General features: G+C 43.4%; 1 protein-coding gene across 1 annotated transcript in view; it reads right to left on the reverse strand.

The window, feature by feature from the left end:
* Window positions 1–6,145: 6,145 nt before the first annotated feature.
* Window positions 6,146–14,298, reverse strand: part of SBSPON (somatomedin B and thrombospondin type 1 domain containing) — a 248,080-nt gene continuing 239,927 nt past the window's right edge. The window contains exon 5 of the mRNA XM_069621210.1: window positions 6,146–9,582. Coding sequence (XP_069477311.1) covers window positions 9,465–9,582 — 118 coding nt within the window. The 3' untranslated portion in view covers window positions 6,146–9,464. The remainder of the gene's footprint in view (window positions 9,583–14,298) is intronic.

A 14,298-nucleotide genomic window follows, 5' to 3' on the forward strand; every position in this document is an offset into this window, starting at 1 on the left:
CAATAACACCCATTCACCTTTACTACTTTCAACCCAATTTATCATGACTGCCACAACAATTTCCGGTATTCGCTTTGGATGCAGACCACGAGTAGGATCAGATGTTAAATAAAAGCAACCTTTCACACTTGTGGGAGGAGGGAAAAAATCAGTTAAACCACCATGACATTACTATGGTTCAGGGGCATTTCTAAAACATTTGGGAGTGATACTTTGATCAATTCCAATCATTAGGCCACCAAAAGGGTGACCCCTCATGGCCCTTTCAACTGGATTATTAAAGACCCTAAATCTGTCCAGATAAAACTGGTCAAGCATTCAACTTTCCTGGGCCATGAACACATCGGCTCCTATTAGCAGAGAGAGGGCGTTGCCTTTGCTGTAAGAATGTCTGTGCATTGTTCAGAAGTAAAATTAACTATTTTGAAAACAGAGAGAAGGCCAGAAGATTACTTGCACATCGTCTAAGGGTAGCAGAAAGTGAACGAAGCATTACAGCGGTGAGAGTTACGTCTGGCAATCTGGTGATGAATCAAAAGAATAGAAATGAAACATTTAGAGGATGTTATGAGCAGCTCTATGAATCTGAATCAAGTTGTGGTCACAATACTATGGAATCCTTTTTTGATCATGTTGACATTCCTCGTTTGACGAACGACCATACAGTTTCCTTAGAGGTCAGAATAACATTGGAAGATGTTTGCCTTACAGTCCAAATGCTCCAGGGAGGTAAGACACCCAGTACAGATGGTCTGCTGGGTGAGTTTGATCAGATCTTGCCAAATTGCACACTCCAACTACTCTGCAATGTATTCAAAGCCTCGATTGAAACTGGGTTGCTTCCAGAGACCATGCAGCATGCATTGGTGACTATTTTGCTGAAAAAGGACAAGTCTCCAACTGAATGTTGTAGACCGAGTAGTCTGATCAACACAGTCTGTAAGCTTCTGGCAGAGATAATAGCGACAAGGTTGCAGACTGTCGTACCATTGCTAGTGCATGGATATCACGTGGGCTTTGTGACCGGAAGATCTGTAGCAGATAATATGAGGTGGCTGCTCAAAACAATTGATGAAGGAAGAAAACAAGTATGTCCAGTTGCAGCAGTCTCTCTTGATGCACAGAAGGCCTTTGATAGTATAGAATGGCCCTACCTGCTGGAATGTTTGAAAACAATGCGATTCGGACAGCAGTTCATGTGATCGATAAAGCTTGTGTATGCAAATCCTACCACCAGTTTGCTCACTAAGTGCCTTGTTTCGGACCCCTTCATGCTGCATAAGGGGACTAGGCAAGGATGTGCGCTTTCCCCACTACTATTTATTTTGGCAATGCAGACATTAGCAGTGATGCTGTGATCCAATGATGATATTCAAGCCGTTGGGGAAGGTATATGTATAAACAAGATTTGGCTCTATGCAGATGACTTGCTGGTAGTCCTTCAAGATCCAGGATCTACTAGTCCACATTTGATGGATGATATCTGAAGCTTCTCTCAAGTGTCTGGCTATAAAATGAATTGGAACATGTCTGTGATACTGCCCATCAATGAAAAATGCGTGAAAAGCTTGTGTGACCAGTTTAACTTTAAATGGTGTCTGAGAAAAATGAAATGTTTAGGAATCTGGATTAGCCCAGAGTTGGAGAGCTTTCCAGAGATGAACTTTGATTCTGAAGACTGATGCGGATTGATGGTCACATCTGAAACTTTCACTGTGGGGTAAAATAGACTTCATCAAAATGAATATGGCACCTAGGGTCAACTATATCCTCTCAATGCTTCCTATCAAGACGCCGAAAAGTATATTGAAGGAAGTGGATACTCGTATACAAAGGTTCCTGTGGGATGGCAAACTAGCAATGATGGCCTTGCAGAAAATGCAACTTCCCCTGAAAGAAGGTAGTATGAATCTGCCGAAAATCTACGATTATCATCTTGCATTTACCGTCAGGCATCTATGTCGGATGGCGAGGTCTGATCAGGATCAGATGGATGACGCTGTGTTGGAATCTAACAGTGTGTCTCACCTAGAGCCCAAGGCCTTGCTGACGACAGTCACCAGACCATCTCGCTTGATGAACCCATTGGTGGCCTCTGCTAGCGGGAATATCCAAAAGAGTAGGAGGAGATCCATACCTGTTTCAAGATGCGTCGATTTGGCTGAATCCGGCACTGACCGTAAATGGGAAAGTAATCTTCTGGCCGTCTTGGTTCCTGAGCTGTATCAGATACGTTAGGGATTTGGTTCACAATGGAAAATGGATCCCCTTCACACTTCTCCACTGCAGATTTGATCTGAGAGATTGCACATATGCAGAGTACAGGCAATTGAGGGGTCTCATTGCTGCCAGGATTGATCCTGAACAACCATTGTTATTGCAGAATGCGGCTGTTCTGCGCTTGAGCTTTGTGGCTGTGCGATGCCTCTCGCTACCAAATTGTATGGAGTTTTAATGTCTAACCAGAAAGGGACTCCAGAGCTTGCTAATGTTTGGGCTGGTAAATTGGGAGAAACAGTTGATCCTGGCTGCTGGCAGAGGTTTTGTAACAATGTCCATTTGGTCAGCATGGAATAGGGTCAAAGGCGTCTCAAACTAGGACATACTGGACACCAGAGCATATGTTCAGGAGAGGTATTTTGGAGAGTGACCAATGCTGGAAGTGCAAACAGGCTAGGGGCACCCTGAGTCATTTACTTTGGTTCTGTAGGAGGGCAAGAGACTTCTTGGAGGGGGTCTGTGGGAGGATAGGCCTGGTTCTGAACTGCACCATTACGATGAAATCATCTGTCCCGATTCTTGGGGACATTTCTCCATTGGATGAATTATCTTTTTGTAAGAGAATTTGGCTGTTGTGGGGCTGTATTATTGCAAAAAAAATAATACTGAGAGCATGGAAGTCAACAAATCCTTTCTGTATCGATGATTGGGTGGAGGAGTTGTTAACCATGTCCACATATGAGAAGGCCATCATCCAGCAGTTTGGTGACACGGATACGTTCTTGGACATATGGGGGTAATTCATAGATGCTTGTGGCTAATTTACCTGTATGTAACATCTATTGTTGACCTTGATGTGTGTTTCATTATCATGAATGTAGTTTTTCTTTCTTTTTTTTTCTTGTTTTCTTCTTTTGACTGCTTTGCTGTATACCCATCTTGTTGGAAACATTGTTATTGTTTATTTGTATACCTGCAATGATTGCACAGATGTTGTTATTGTTGAATTCAATTAGTTGAGTTTACAATTACACAATTGAAGTGTGCAAATAAAAATAATTTTACAAGGAATGTCTGTGCCCTCTCGTGTTCCAAGATAGTATATTGAAGGTTCATGGTCTTATATCAGGTTTCACAGGCAGAAAGCCTGAGAGCCAGTTCCATTCAGCTTTCTGCTCACATCATCTTCCATCATTACCTACAGTGTCACCATATATAGTTCTTCCTTGTACTCCAGATGTTATCTTCAAGTCAGCATATGCAGCGGCATTTTTCGCTCCACACCAGGGGATACTGGGAGCTTTACCACATCAATATCTAAAGTGACAATGAGCCTCATTATGAGTCCGGCGGTAGCCATGAAATATCACAAAGTGTCCTCCTTCTTTCAGCCTTGCCAGGTCTGGAAGGCTCCAGACAGGCAGAATCGTTGACCTAACTGCCTGACATCTTATGGTTCCATGTGTTATTATCCCTGCAAAGATATTGCGATACAAAGATATCGCCATATTTGTTTCAGCGATATTGGGCCATGGACCCTGCGGGGGACAGCCTAGCAACCCATGAACTTATTTCAAAATGTGTGGGGCCACCCCCGGAACCCCAGCTGCCACAAATTACCCCCCCCAAAAAATATTGCCTATGGCGAGACAAACGACCATATGTACGGGATAATATGTAGGGATACCCATCTTATTACATCCTGTATTCAGTAGTGATGAAAGGATCCTGTGCGGCATGAATATTTGTTTTGCTTGTGTTGTTTTAAGAGAAGTCGTTTTAAATAGTGATGTGCACTTTCTAATTCCTTAAAATGATAATATATCTTCATGCCATAATGCACCTCAAATTAGATATTAACAGCCTGATTCATGGAATTATCTGCACGTAAAACGCAGATTTGCGCGCCATTCTGCCCGAAAATCCCTGTTTGAGGTATGGGGATTTTCGGGCAGAATGGTGCGCAAATCTGCGTTTTACGCGCAAATAATTCCATGAATCAGGGGCTAAATGTTCTGGATAACATGCTTATTTGTTTATTCTCAAGATAATTTTTGAAGACAAACCAAGGATGGGCTCGGATAAATCTGTAAAAATCTGATAAAGAAGCACACCATAACCTAAACATTAAAGTAGAAGAAATCAATTCAGCAAATTACAGGGCCTGTGGTCGCAGCCCTGTAGTTATGGTTAAGTTGCTCAACCCATAGGAAGAGCACTTTTTGGGCGGCTTATAACTTTGCCCCACCATGGACCAATCCGCACGAAACTTTGCAAAAAATTATATGCCCCTGTCAGATTGATTCTGTGAAGTTTGGTGAGGTTTCGCGCAGTGGGCTGCTGAAGGGCAAATTGATAGAGGGATCCCAAAATGTGTGGTTTTTCCCATAGATGCAATGGAAAACAAATTCTGCTCACGCCTACAGCCCAAACTGCTGGACAGATTTTCACCCAAAAAAGCTTTCTTTTGTAACCTTTGTGCAAATTCGTCCAGTAGTTTCTTTTAAAACGGCCAAAAAGTAGGTACAAATAATGAGTGATATCTCGGTTTGGTCCGCGGAGTTACTTCCCTGTTCGGTCCACGGATGGGCCTGCGATTGGCCCAGAGGGCGGCTTGATGTCCGCGGACATCGGACGCGCCCGCTGATTGGATGGTGAAAAGCGTGAAGTACATCATATTTTTGGAAACCCCCGCCATGCTAGATTCAGGGACACAGGCTGGTTTCCACGGACAACACGGTACAAACATATAAAAAAACACAATATTGCACTTGTCAAACTAATCAAACAATCTCTAGGGAGGTGAGGGGTTATGAGGATGGGATGGGATATTGCCAACAAACGGGTGGTGTTCCTTCTCCGATGTCCACGCACAGTCTGGATGTCCAGGGCAGTCCTGTGATATTCGCAAACATCTGAGATGTTCGGGGACATCTATGCCTATTTCTGCATTACAGGGTTGGTGAAAAGCAGTTTTTGGATGGCTTCTAACTTTGGCGCCACTCAATGAAACTGTATGAAAGTATGGAATTGTATTCTACACCTGATTGTGAATGGTTTTGCAAAGTGTGGTGCTGTTTTGTCAAGAGGAAACACAATGAGAGGTGCGCGGGGGGCCCAAAATATTGCAAAGGCTTATAAATGTGGTGCCATTTGACAAATCTGCACAGATGTTTGCAAAAGGATTTTAGATCTAGGTATAAATGTTTTGGGAAAGTTTGGTGGGATTTTCTCAAGAGGGGGAAAAATTAGAGGGGGTCACAACATTTTTAGATGGCTTTGTTGCCGTTTGACGAATGTGGGCAAAAGTTCTCAGAAAGATTATAGACCAACCCTGAATGGATTTTGTCAAGTGGGGACTACATTATATGAATATTGTATGTAGGCACATTTTGCCACTTTTTCAAAATCAAACATCGGCGGATTTGCTGCAAACTCGTGTAAGGAGCATCGGCAAGACCTGAAAGCATGGTTTTGCAAATGTGTCAGTGTCTATGCATCTTCTAATTCCCATAGACGTCTGCACTATACCTTCAATGACTTATTATTGAATAATGTATAACCTAACTGCACTATCATAGAAATATCAGAATTCAAGACTTATACTCTTGGCATATTTTCCTTCGTAAAACATTTGATATCATGTATAACATCTCTTGCTTTTTCATAAAATAATGATGTGTCTGCATGAACGCATTGCATTAAAACGTGTGACTTGTTTGTGTTGTCAAGAAACACAGAGCCGTTTCCGCACAGAAAACAATCATCACAATATTTTCTTATAGCTATTGTCTCTGCCTATTAAAATGAGATAGATGTGTGACTAAGCAAATATGAAAAATGTATTCTTTCACCTGTGAGCATAAAATACCAAATTATAATACTGGCTTTTCCTGTTTCCCTGTTTCTCAAACAAAAAAATGAGTAAAACCAAATGTATTTACTTTGGTTTAGCAAAACAGAAACCACAAAGTCAAAGTTCAACCTAACACCCCGTGTTTGGGGGCATACACACAAAGTATTGTTTGATAAATACAATATACAACAATTATAAGGAAGTGTGTATTGATAACATCTGTGCTAGCCAATACCTGAAACAATGCTAACGAAAACTAAGGAGTGAATAATACATTATCATTAAATATAAATATAGGTGTACACGGTAGATACATATGTGTACATTAAAAAGGTAATTTAAAGAATATGCTGTTTTAAGTTCATGAAAATCTTACTTTTACAGGTTCATCTTTCAGGCAATGTTTTTACAATTATGTTTTTCAACTTTGACCATCTGAATTTTCATGAAAGATTAGGAACATGTTTATACATTAAAAACATCAGGGACCAAAGTAAAAAGATAATTTGGAAAAGCTCAAAGTATGAATTGACAGTTTTTAGTCTATGAGATTGTACAAGATAAAACCCACGATGCCTATTTCGAACCCCTTCCTAGACTAGGAATCCTAGTATATAATGGTCGTGGTGCCCAAAGCGCCCTGAAGTCCACGGGAGCAAGTGCTGCCTCAATGTTTGGAGACACGTGCAGAGTTCATGCCGTGAGGTCAGGATTGGGCGCCTTATGTCTGTGAAGGCACAGCTCATTTTTCATTCATAATTCGCTCTGCCAATGCTGAGACGAGGCAGTGCTAATTCGCAGCTCTCGGGATGCACTTTCATGAAGGACAGGACTTTATTTAAAACCAAACGTGTACTATGAGTGCAATCTCTGCTTGGTGTACAAGGACACAATTCATATGTTCTTGAAAGCCAGCAACCAAAAATACGGTTTAGACTAATAAAAGTCTTTTTGTTGCAAGATTGCATGTTGATTTGCTTTTTTTAATCAAAAACGTTATTTCTCTTGTTTTTAGCCTAGCACATCCCAATTTACAACAATGAAAATAACTTTGCAACACTTGCCGTAACTAAAAGAATGTTAAATGGCTAAAGGGAACGGATTGTTTCTCTGTTGCAAGGCTTGCTCTGCAGGGGGGGGGCAATATGCCTGATGTAGGTCTGCTCTATTATGTTATCCTAGCTGCAAGCCCAAACCAATGATGCGAATGGAAACAACATAGTGTCAATAAGGCACAACACCAGTTATTGTGACTGGTTCACAGCGGTGTGGTTTGCTGTGGCTTAAACCTGTAATACCTTGCTGAACATGATAGCTGCTTCTGTTTATTGAACTTTTGCAGACCTCTGTAGACGATGGTAGCGTGTCCTGCCGGCCTCTGGAAACTCGGTCTGCAATACTGTAGCAGACAATAGCATTTCATACAAAGCTTCTGCGTCAACATCCAGGGGTGTTGCTAGGTCTGGAAATGATCTGGGGCTATGCTGATGTCAGGACTCGGGGCTAGCTAGCCTTTTGGTTGTAGCCCCCGAACTTCTATCCGGGGCTACAAACAAAAGACCCGGGGCTATAAGCCCCCTCAGATCCCCCACCCCCCTTAGCAACTCCTCTGTCAACATCCCTGAAAATCTGGAATTTGAACTTCATGGTTTCCTTCCTCATCCCTGTTTCTTCTTAATGCTTCTTCAGTCCCTCACAGCAGGTATCTAGCAATCCCTTAAGGGGTTGTCTCAGAGCAAAAGGGCAACACCTGACATCAAAATGCTGCCACGCCTTTTCTCCACTGAAACCAGCCCCTCTAAGTCCTGTACTCCTGCCTCAGAGCCACAGGGATATCCCACTATACACGACACTTGCACTGTTTGGTGCCTGAAAAACCAAGTCATTCTGGCCCTGCATCTGTAGGAATCCGCCGTTCGTTTGACAAATATGACAGCTACACTGGTCTACCTTAATTGCCCATGGGCTTTCATATGCGAGTATTTATATACTGCTAGTCCCCATTCCTATGACCAATACCTGTATCCTGTAACATTTAGGATCGTTTCTAGCAAGGACCGATGATGCCAGAGAAGGCAGTGCAACACAGTAAATGTAAACAACGATCTTGCACAATTTCAGAAATACCAAACCATATTCCCCTGGATTTGTTGTTCCAGGCCTAAAAGAAACACCCTGTAAATCAAAAATCACACACATACTTGCTTTTCCGAAGACTGATTTCAAAAGTTGAGTGAGGTACCTTTTTGTGGCCTAAGGTATTTTCTGTCTTCATAAAATGTACAGAGGTGGTTTAAGCTTCCAAAGCAATTTTGTTCTTTCCAGTACACTGTATGAAACAGTACAGTAAGCAGTAGGCCAGGCATCTCTAAACCTCCTCTGCCAGGAGGATGCTAGTCTGGTGACGGCCTTTAGCTGCTCGCACAGATCAATGGTGTGGCTGTGAGGCCAGGCTCCGCCCCCATGTGAGAACAATCTCCTAGGAAACAATATGATGTGCTGGGGGCCACCCTCTCCTTCAATGATGCAGAGGCTTTGCAGACTTTAGTGCAGCCTATCCCTTTCTTCAAAAGTGCCCCCGCCCCCACCCAGCACAGTGTGCCTGCTATCAGCTCTCACCGAGGACCCTATTGAGTACATGTCAGGCCGCTACGGCTCCAAACAGGTGTGCAGAATGCAAATCAGTCAGTAAGTAGAAAGACTGACTCAGATATATGGAAAAGTGTGAAGTACAAGGGTTCTACGACCACCTTCAGGATGGAAGTTCTTATCCATCCCAGCTTGCTGGTCCTTAGCACATTGAATTAACTGTGGCAAGTCACATTTCCTTCTTGAACTCAGTTGATGACCTCTAGTCTTGCGAGATTACTCTGCAGGTTTCATGTAGCTCCCAGGCATCAACAAGAGCTCATGAAATTCCTTTTAGGTTGACGTGGGCTACGGAATGCCAGAGGATAAGATGCGTTGGTTCACACATTACCCTGTTGAGAGCTACACTAACTACTTTGCAGGGCGTAAGGGGTAGCTTTTGCCCTACAGAAAACTGTCTCAGAGAAGGACACATAGAGGGGCGAGGACAACATTGGCACAGTCAGATGCCAGTAACATTACTTGAACATGGAGCCAGTAAACAACATAGTTATTGCCCTGGCCTTGACATACTCATGAGGCTTTGCTTGGATCCAAAAATCAGTCCTTGGCAACTAACAAGATTATTGACCGGCTTCCATGTCACTAATGATACATATGAAATACAAAAATAAAATGCTACATGTTCGCATGTATAGAGCAGGAAGTTGTGCTTTCCCCAGCTTCTTCTTGTATGTGAAACGAACTTGACGTCTGAACAGTTTGTATGGTTACTTAAATGTTCTGTTACATAAACATGTTATGTAAAAATAAAGCTGTGCACGACGGGACAGGAACACTGCTCCAGTCTGCGCACCTTCCTCCATGTTCCTCGACACCGGGAATTGCCAACCGCTTGCCAGTGAAGGAGTTTGTTGCTGTAGAGAGAGAGATGGAAGAATGAATAGATTATTCATGGATGAAAAAGGCATATGAACATCTAATTCTATTTTGAGAATTTTAAACAAGGTCATGGCGTTCATATGAGAAAACCCGTAATAGTATTTCGGCCCTTGCATTATCACTCTTGCTTACACAGAACATGTATGAGAAAAGAAAAACAGATCTGTTGTCATATTGTTTAAAGAGAGTTCGACTTTTTCGCAAAATGCTTTCTTTCTCAAGGCATTTGTGTCACAATAACCACTCCAACTCTCTGAGGTGGTTCAAGTGTTTTTATTTAAATTTTGACGGGCACTAGGGCCGCCCCTCTCTTGTTTTGTAATGAACTTTCTTCCATATCCGAGGTTCCCTAAGGTTAGTGCTACTAAATGTTAATCCTTGTTGTTTTGAACACTGGCTTATACTAAAGATAATAGACGCTGGCTGTCTAAACTCCTGCAGGGACTTCCAAACTGTCCATACTCTATCCAGCTGTTCGCAAACTACAGGGGTAAGGGATGGCACCTTACAAACACTTTATGTGAACCAGGATTCCTCTATCACGCCCACTCTCACTTATTCCTTGTATCGTCTGTCTCACACCTCCACCAGTCCTCTCTCCCTCTGATGTTTCACTCCTCCTGATCTTGCCTCCACCCTTTGCTTCTTCTATTCCCCTATTCCCCTTCTAATTAATTGTCAAAGCTCTCACCATCTTCTGGCACAAACTTCCCAAGAACGTGTTTCTGTGTTTTGCTAAAGTGTTCTACTAAGATGTTTTGTGTCAGGATGATAAACGGATGTTCGCAAGGTCAGAGCTTCATCAACTCTTTCATTTCTCTCATTAGATTTGACATGAAACTACTCCCCTGTTTCAGAATTTCTGCGTTAAACCCATACTCTTGAAAAATGGGTTAAGCACCTTTATTATTGCCTTGGTGGTGTCACTGTACACCAGGAAAGCATCAGGAGATCGGGTCGCAAAGTTGACAAAGACCAGGATTTATTGGTTGACTGATTTGGAGGGTTCAAGTGCGCCGACTACATCCATACCGATCCAGTGGAAGGGTACCACAATGATTGGTAAGGGTTGTAGAGGAGCCCTGGGTACATCATCCAGAGAGGGTTTCTGGCAGATGGGGCACAGGCACAAAACTGTTTGGTCTCTGCATATACTCCTGGACAATAGAGGTGGCTAAGCAGTGTCTTCTGTGTTTTCTCTAGCCCCAGGTGTCTGGCATTTAGAATCCAGTGGGATAATTCTAACCAAGCCTTCTTGAAGTAATTTAGAACCAACTATTGTTAGAAGTTGCCTGTTGCCCCATCTGCCAGAAACCCTCTACGGATGATGTACCCATGGCTCCTCTACAACCCTTACCAATCATTGTGGTACCCTTCCACTAAGACCATAAAATCGAGAAGCACAGCTATGCAATTTCCAAGAGGGAGACCAAGTGATGGTCTTGTTGCTAACCAAGCAAATAAAATGGTTGGCTCAATGGCACGGACCATATGCAATCACTGAGGTTGTCTCTCCACTAACCTATAGAGCACAGGAGGCTGACCGATGTAAGCCCTCTCAAGAGGGCCTGTTTCAGTGCACAGTCCTGCCATTTGTAATACAGGGGGCCCTGGCAACCTTCTGCATGTTCGCCAAAGCCTACCTCAATGATATTGTGGTGTACAGTTCAAGCTGGAAGGAACATTTGCAATATCTCATGCATGTCTGCAACCAATGGAGGAAAGCACACCTGACCACCAACTCAACTGTCATCTCGCCCAGTCCTCAGTCAAATATGTGGTATTCCATGTAGGAAATGGTTATGTATTGGCCCAGAAGGTCTAAATCGAAGCAAAAAGCAAGTACTCCATCCCTGTCACGAAGAAGGACATGCTGGCCCTTCTAGGGTTAGTGGGATGCTACCACTGATTTGTCCCAAATCCGAAACAGGTCCCTGGACTGACAAATTGAAGAAGAGGTATTCTGATATCGACTGGGATGACAAAGCCCACCTCACATTTGGAAGAAATCCTTATGTAGAAGCCCAGTCCTAACTATGGCGGACTTCTCCAGTTCATTCTACAGACCGACACATCTACGGTTGGGCTGGGAGCAGTGCTATCACACGTGTAAAATGGAGAGGAGAAACCTATAATTTGCATCAGCTTCAAACTGCATTCCCCGAGAGATGAGCTACTCCATAATCGGGCCGGAAGCTCTTGCTATGAAATGGAAAGTTTACAGCCTGTGATGCTGTCTGACCTACCAAAGGTTTACACTGGTAACGGATTATGGTCCACTAGTCTGTATAGCTAGGAATAAGGATACACATCCATGTATCCTGATGTGGTTCTTGGCATTACAACCATTTTCATTCTCAGTAGAACACAGGGCAGGCACCAGACAAGCCAAAGTAGATTTTCTGTCCCAATATCCTCAATCAGTTACCCAAAAGAGTGAGGGGAAAGGCAAAGAGGACTTAGGAGAAAGGGTGCAGGTGTGTATTCAAGAGGACATGGGGAGCACCTCCCAGCCGGGGTTGAAAGCCTAACAGAGAGAAATCCAGAGCCAGTCTTATCTCTGAGGTAGACAGTGGCAGTTGAAAGGGCCCCAATTCCTGTCCCCTCGCCCCTAGTGATAGCATGTTTCTGTGCAATCCACATTTGATCAAGCCATGCCTCTATTACAAGATGCATACCAGTGTTTCTCCATTTCTTTTGGCGATAAGTCACTTGAACAAAAAACAAAAATGATCACTAAGGAAATCCAGTTCCATTGCCCTGCATCCCTGTTAAGAAGCCTGACACCCGACCACCATCAATCAACACTGATCAGCTGCACAGAAAGAGAATCCCAGAATCCAATCCCAGAAAGAGAATCCCAGAAAGAAAAAGAAAAGCCACAGCATCCATGCAGTTTCACGCTGCAATATTAGACCAGGTTACATGTGATTATAACCAACCAATAAATAACGAACAAAACGTTTGTCTAAACATTTATAACAAAACAAATATTGAATACTTTAATTTTTTATTTGGGTCCCCCTCTCTAAACCCCTATTTCGCTTCATTAATAATTCCACCCCAAACCACTCCCCACCCGTTTTAACCCCTTACCCCACCCCACATATATATTTTAAATAAATCGACTTTTATTTTTGTTATAAATATTTAGATCAAATTGCTGTTCGTTATTTTCCATTTGTTATTATCACTGCATACCATTAGACAAGCCTAGCAAAGGACAAGAGAGCTGCAGCAAGAGACTTCGTCCATATGTGGACAACAAAAGGACTACACAGGGCAGCCGGAAGGATACCAGCGAGCTCACACAAAACGTCAGGAAGACCCTAGACCACCAGGGACAAAAGGGGGAACTCCCGGAACCCCCCAACTCAAGTGTAATAACTGCAAGGGCACACAGACTCGGTCTCCAGACAGGAAAAATTGCCAGCCCGGGCCGCCATTGCTGTTCTTCAGTGGACCTGCGTGAACATAGAGGGCTTAGCCTGTTACTTATGTCTTTTCATTTTGCTAGCATGCTCTGGATGGGGAGATGGGGAAGACAGGGCCAGATTGGACAGGGAAAGAAGACCAATATAACAGGAGAGAAGGGGTCTATAAGGAAGCAACATGAAGCAGGAAGCGTGGGCTATTCGGGTGAGGTCAGAGGGGGGGGAAAGGTGTACGACCAAGAGACCAGCAGGAGAGAGGAAGGAATAGTGGAGTGTAGAGATGATTTTTGGAGAATGCGAGGTAATGGTTAAAGAGTAAAAGTGATACTCCTGTGTGTTTTTGTTTGTGTGGAAAGTGTGGTTAGAGAAGTTAGTGTAAGGAGTCAATGTGGTGTGCCTCATACTGAATGAAAGAAGGGTGTCTGAGTAGAGAGGAGGGTGGAGTAGTAGTAGAGAGTAGGAGGGGTAGTGAGGAGGGTCTAATAGTGTGGAGAAGGGAGTAGTAGTGTGTAGGAGGGCGTGCTAGTGAGGAGGGAGTGATAGTGCAGAGGAATTTGTAGTAGTGTGGAAGAGGGAGTAGTAGTGGGGAGAAGGGAGCCATAGGATGGAGGTGAAAGTAGTAGCGTGGAGGAGGGAGTAATAGCGTGAAGAAGATACGAGTGGTAAACAGGAGGGAGGAGTAACATCAAAGGGTGCAGGCGAGGCCTAGAGGAAGTGGAAGACATCGGCGGGACAGAAGATTGGGCGGGGGGCGGCTAGCTGCATCCGCTACTGAGAGGAAGAGGGTAGAGCCGAGGAAGGGGAGTAGAAGGGAGGGAGATGAGAGGGATCGGGTTTGGAGGATTTAATCCATCAGGGTGTCTGTCAGGCATAATTCCCTGAATCCTAGTAGTACACTAACAACTGGTTAGAGTAGGAAAAGTTAGGAAGTTGCTGGGGGAGTTTAGCTAGAAAAGACAAATCTTCCTTTAGGTCCTAATACCTAGCATGCAACAGAGATTTAGACAATAGGGGTTAACCTTTTGTATATACCAACTTGGTTCAGGAACGCCTGTGTTAGGGAGGAGGCGCCAAACAAGACGGCAGTGAGAGGGACACCCTAGGGCCCACAAAAAAATCAATACAAACCCTTGAACCGCCTCTGAGATTTGGAGTCATTTTTCACAATGGGCAGACATTTAGATAATTAAAAACTGATAGAAATACAAAAGCTTGAGTGACATACGGAATTATTTCAGACCTCAACAATGTCTTCAA

This window comes from Ambystoma mexicanum, chromosome 5q (assembly GCF_040938575.1).
Source record: "Ambystoma mexicanum isolate Mex_15411 chromosome 5q, UKY_AmexF1_1, whole genome shotgun sequence".
NCBI classification, from domain to species: Eukaryota; Metazoa; Chordata; class Amphibia; order Caudata; family Ambystomatidae; genus Ambystoma; species Ambystoma mexicanum.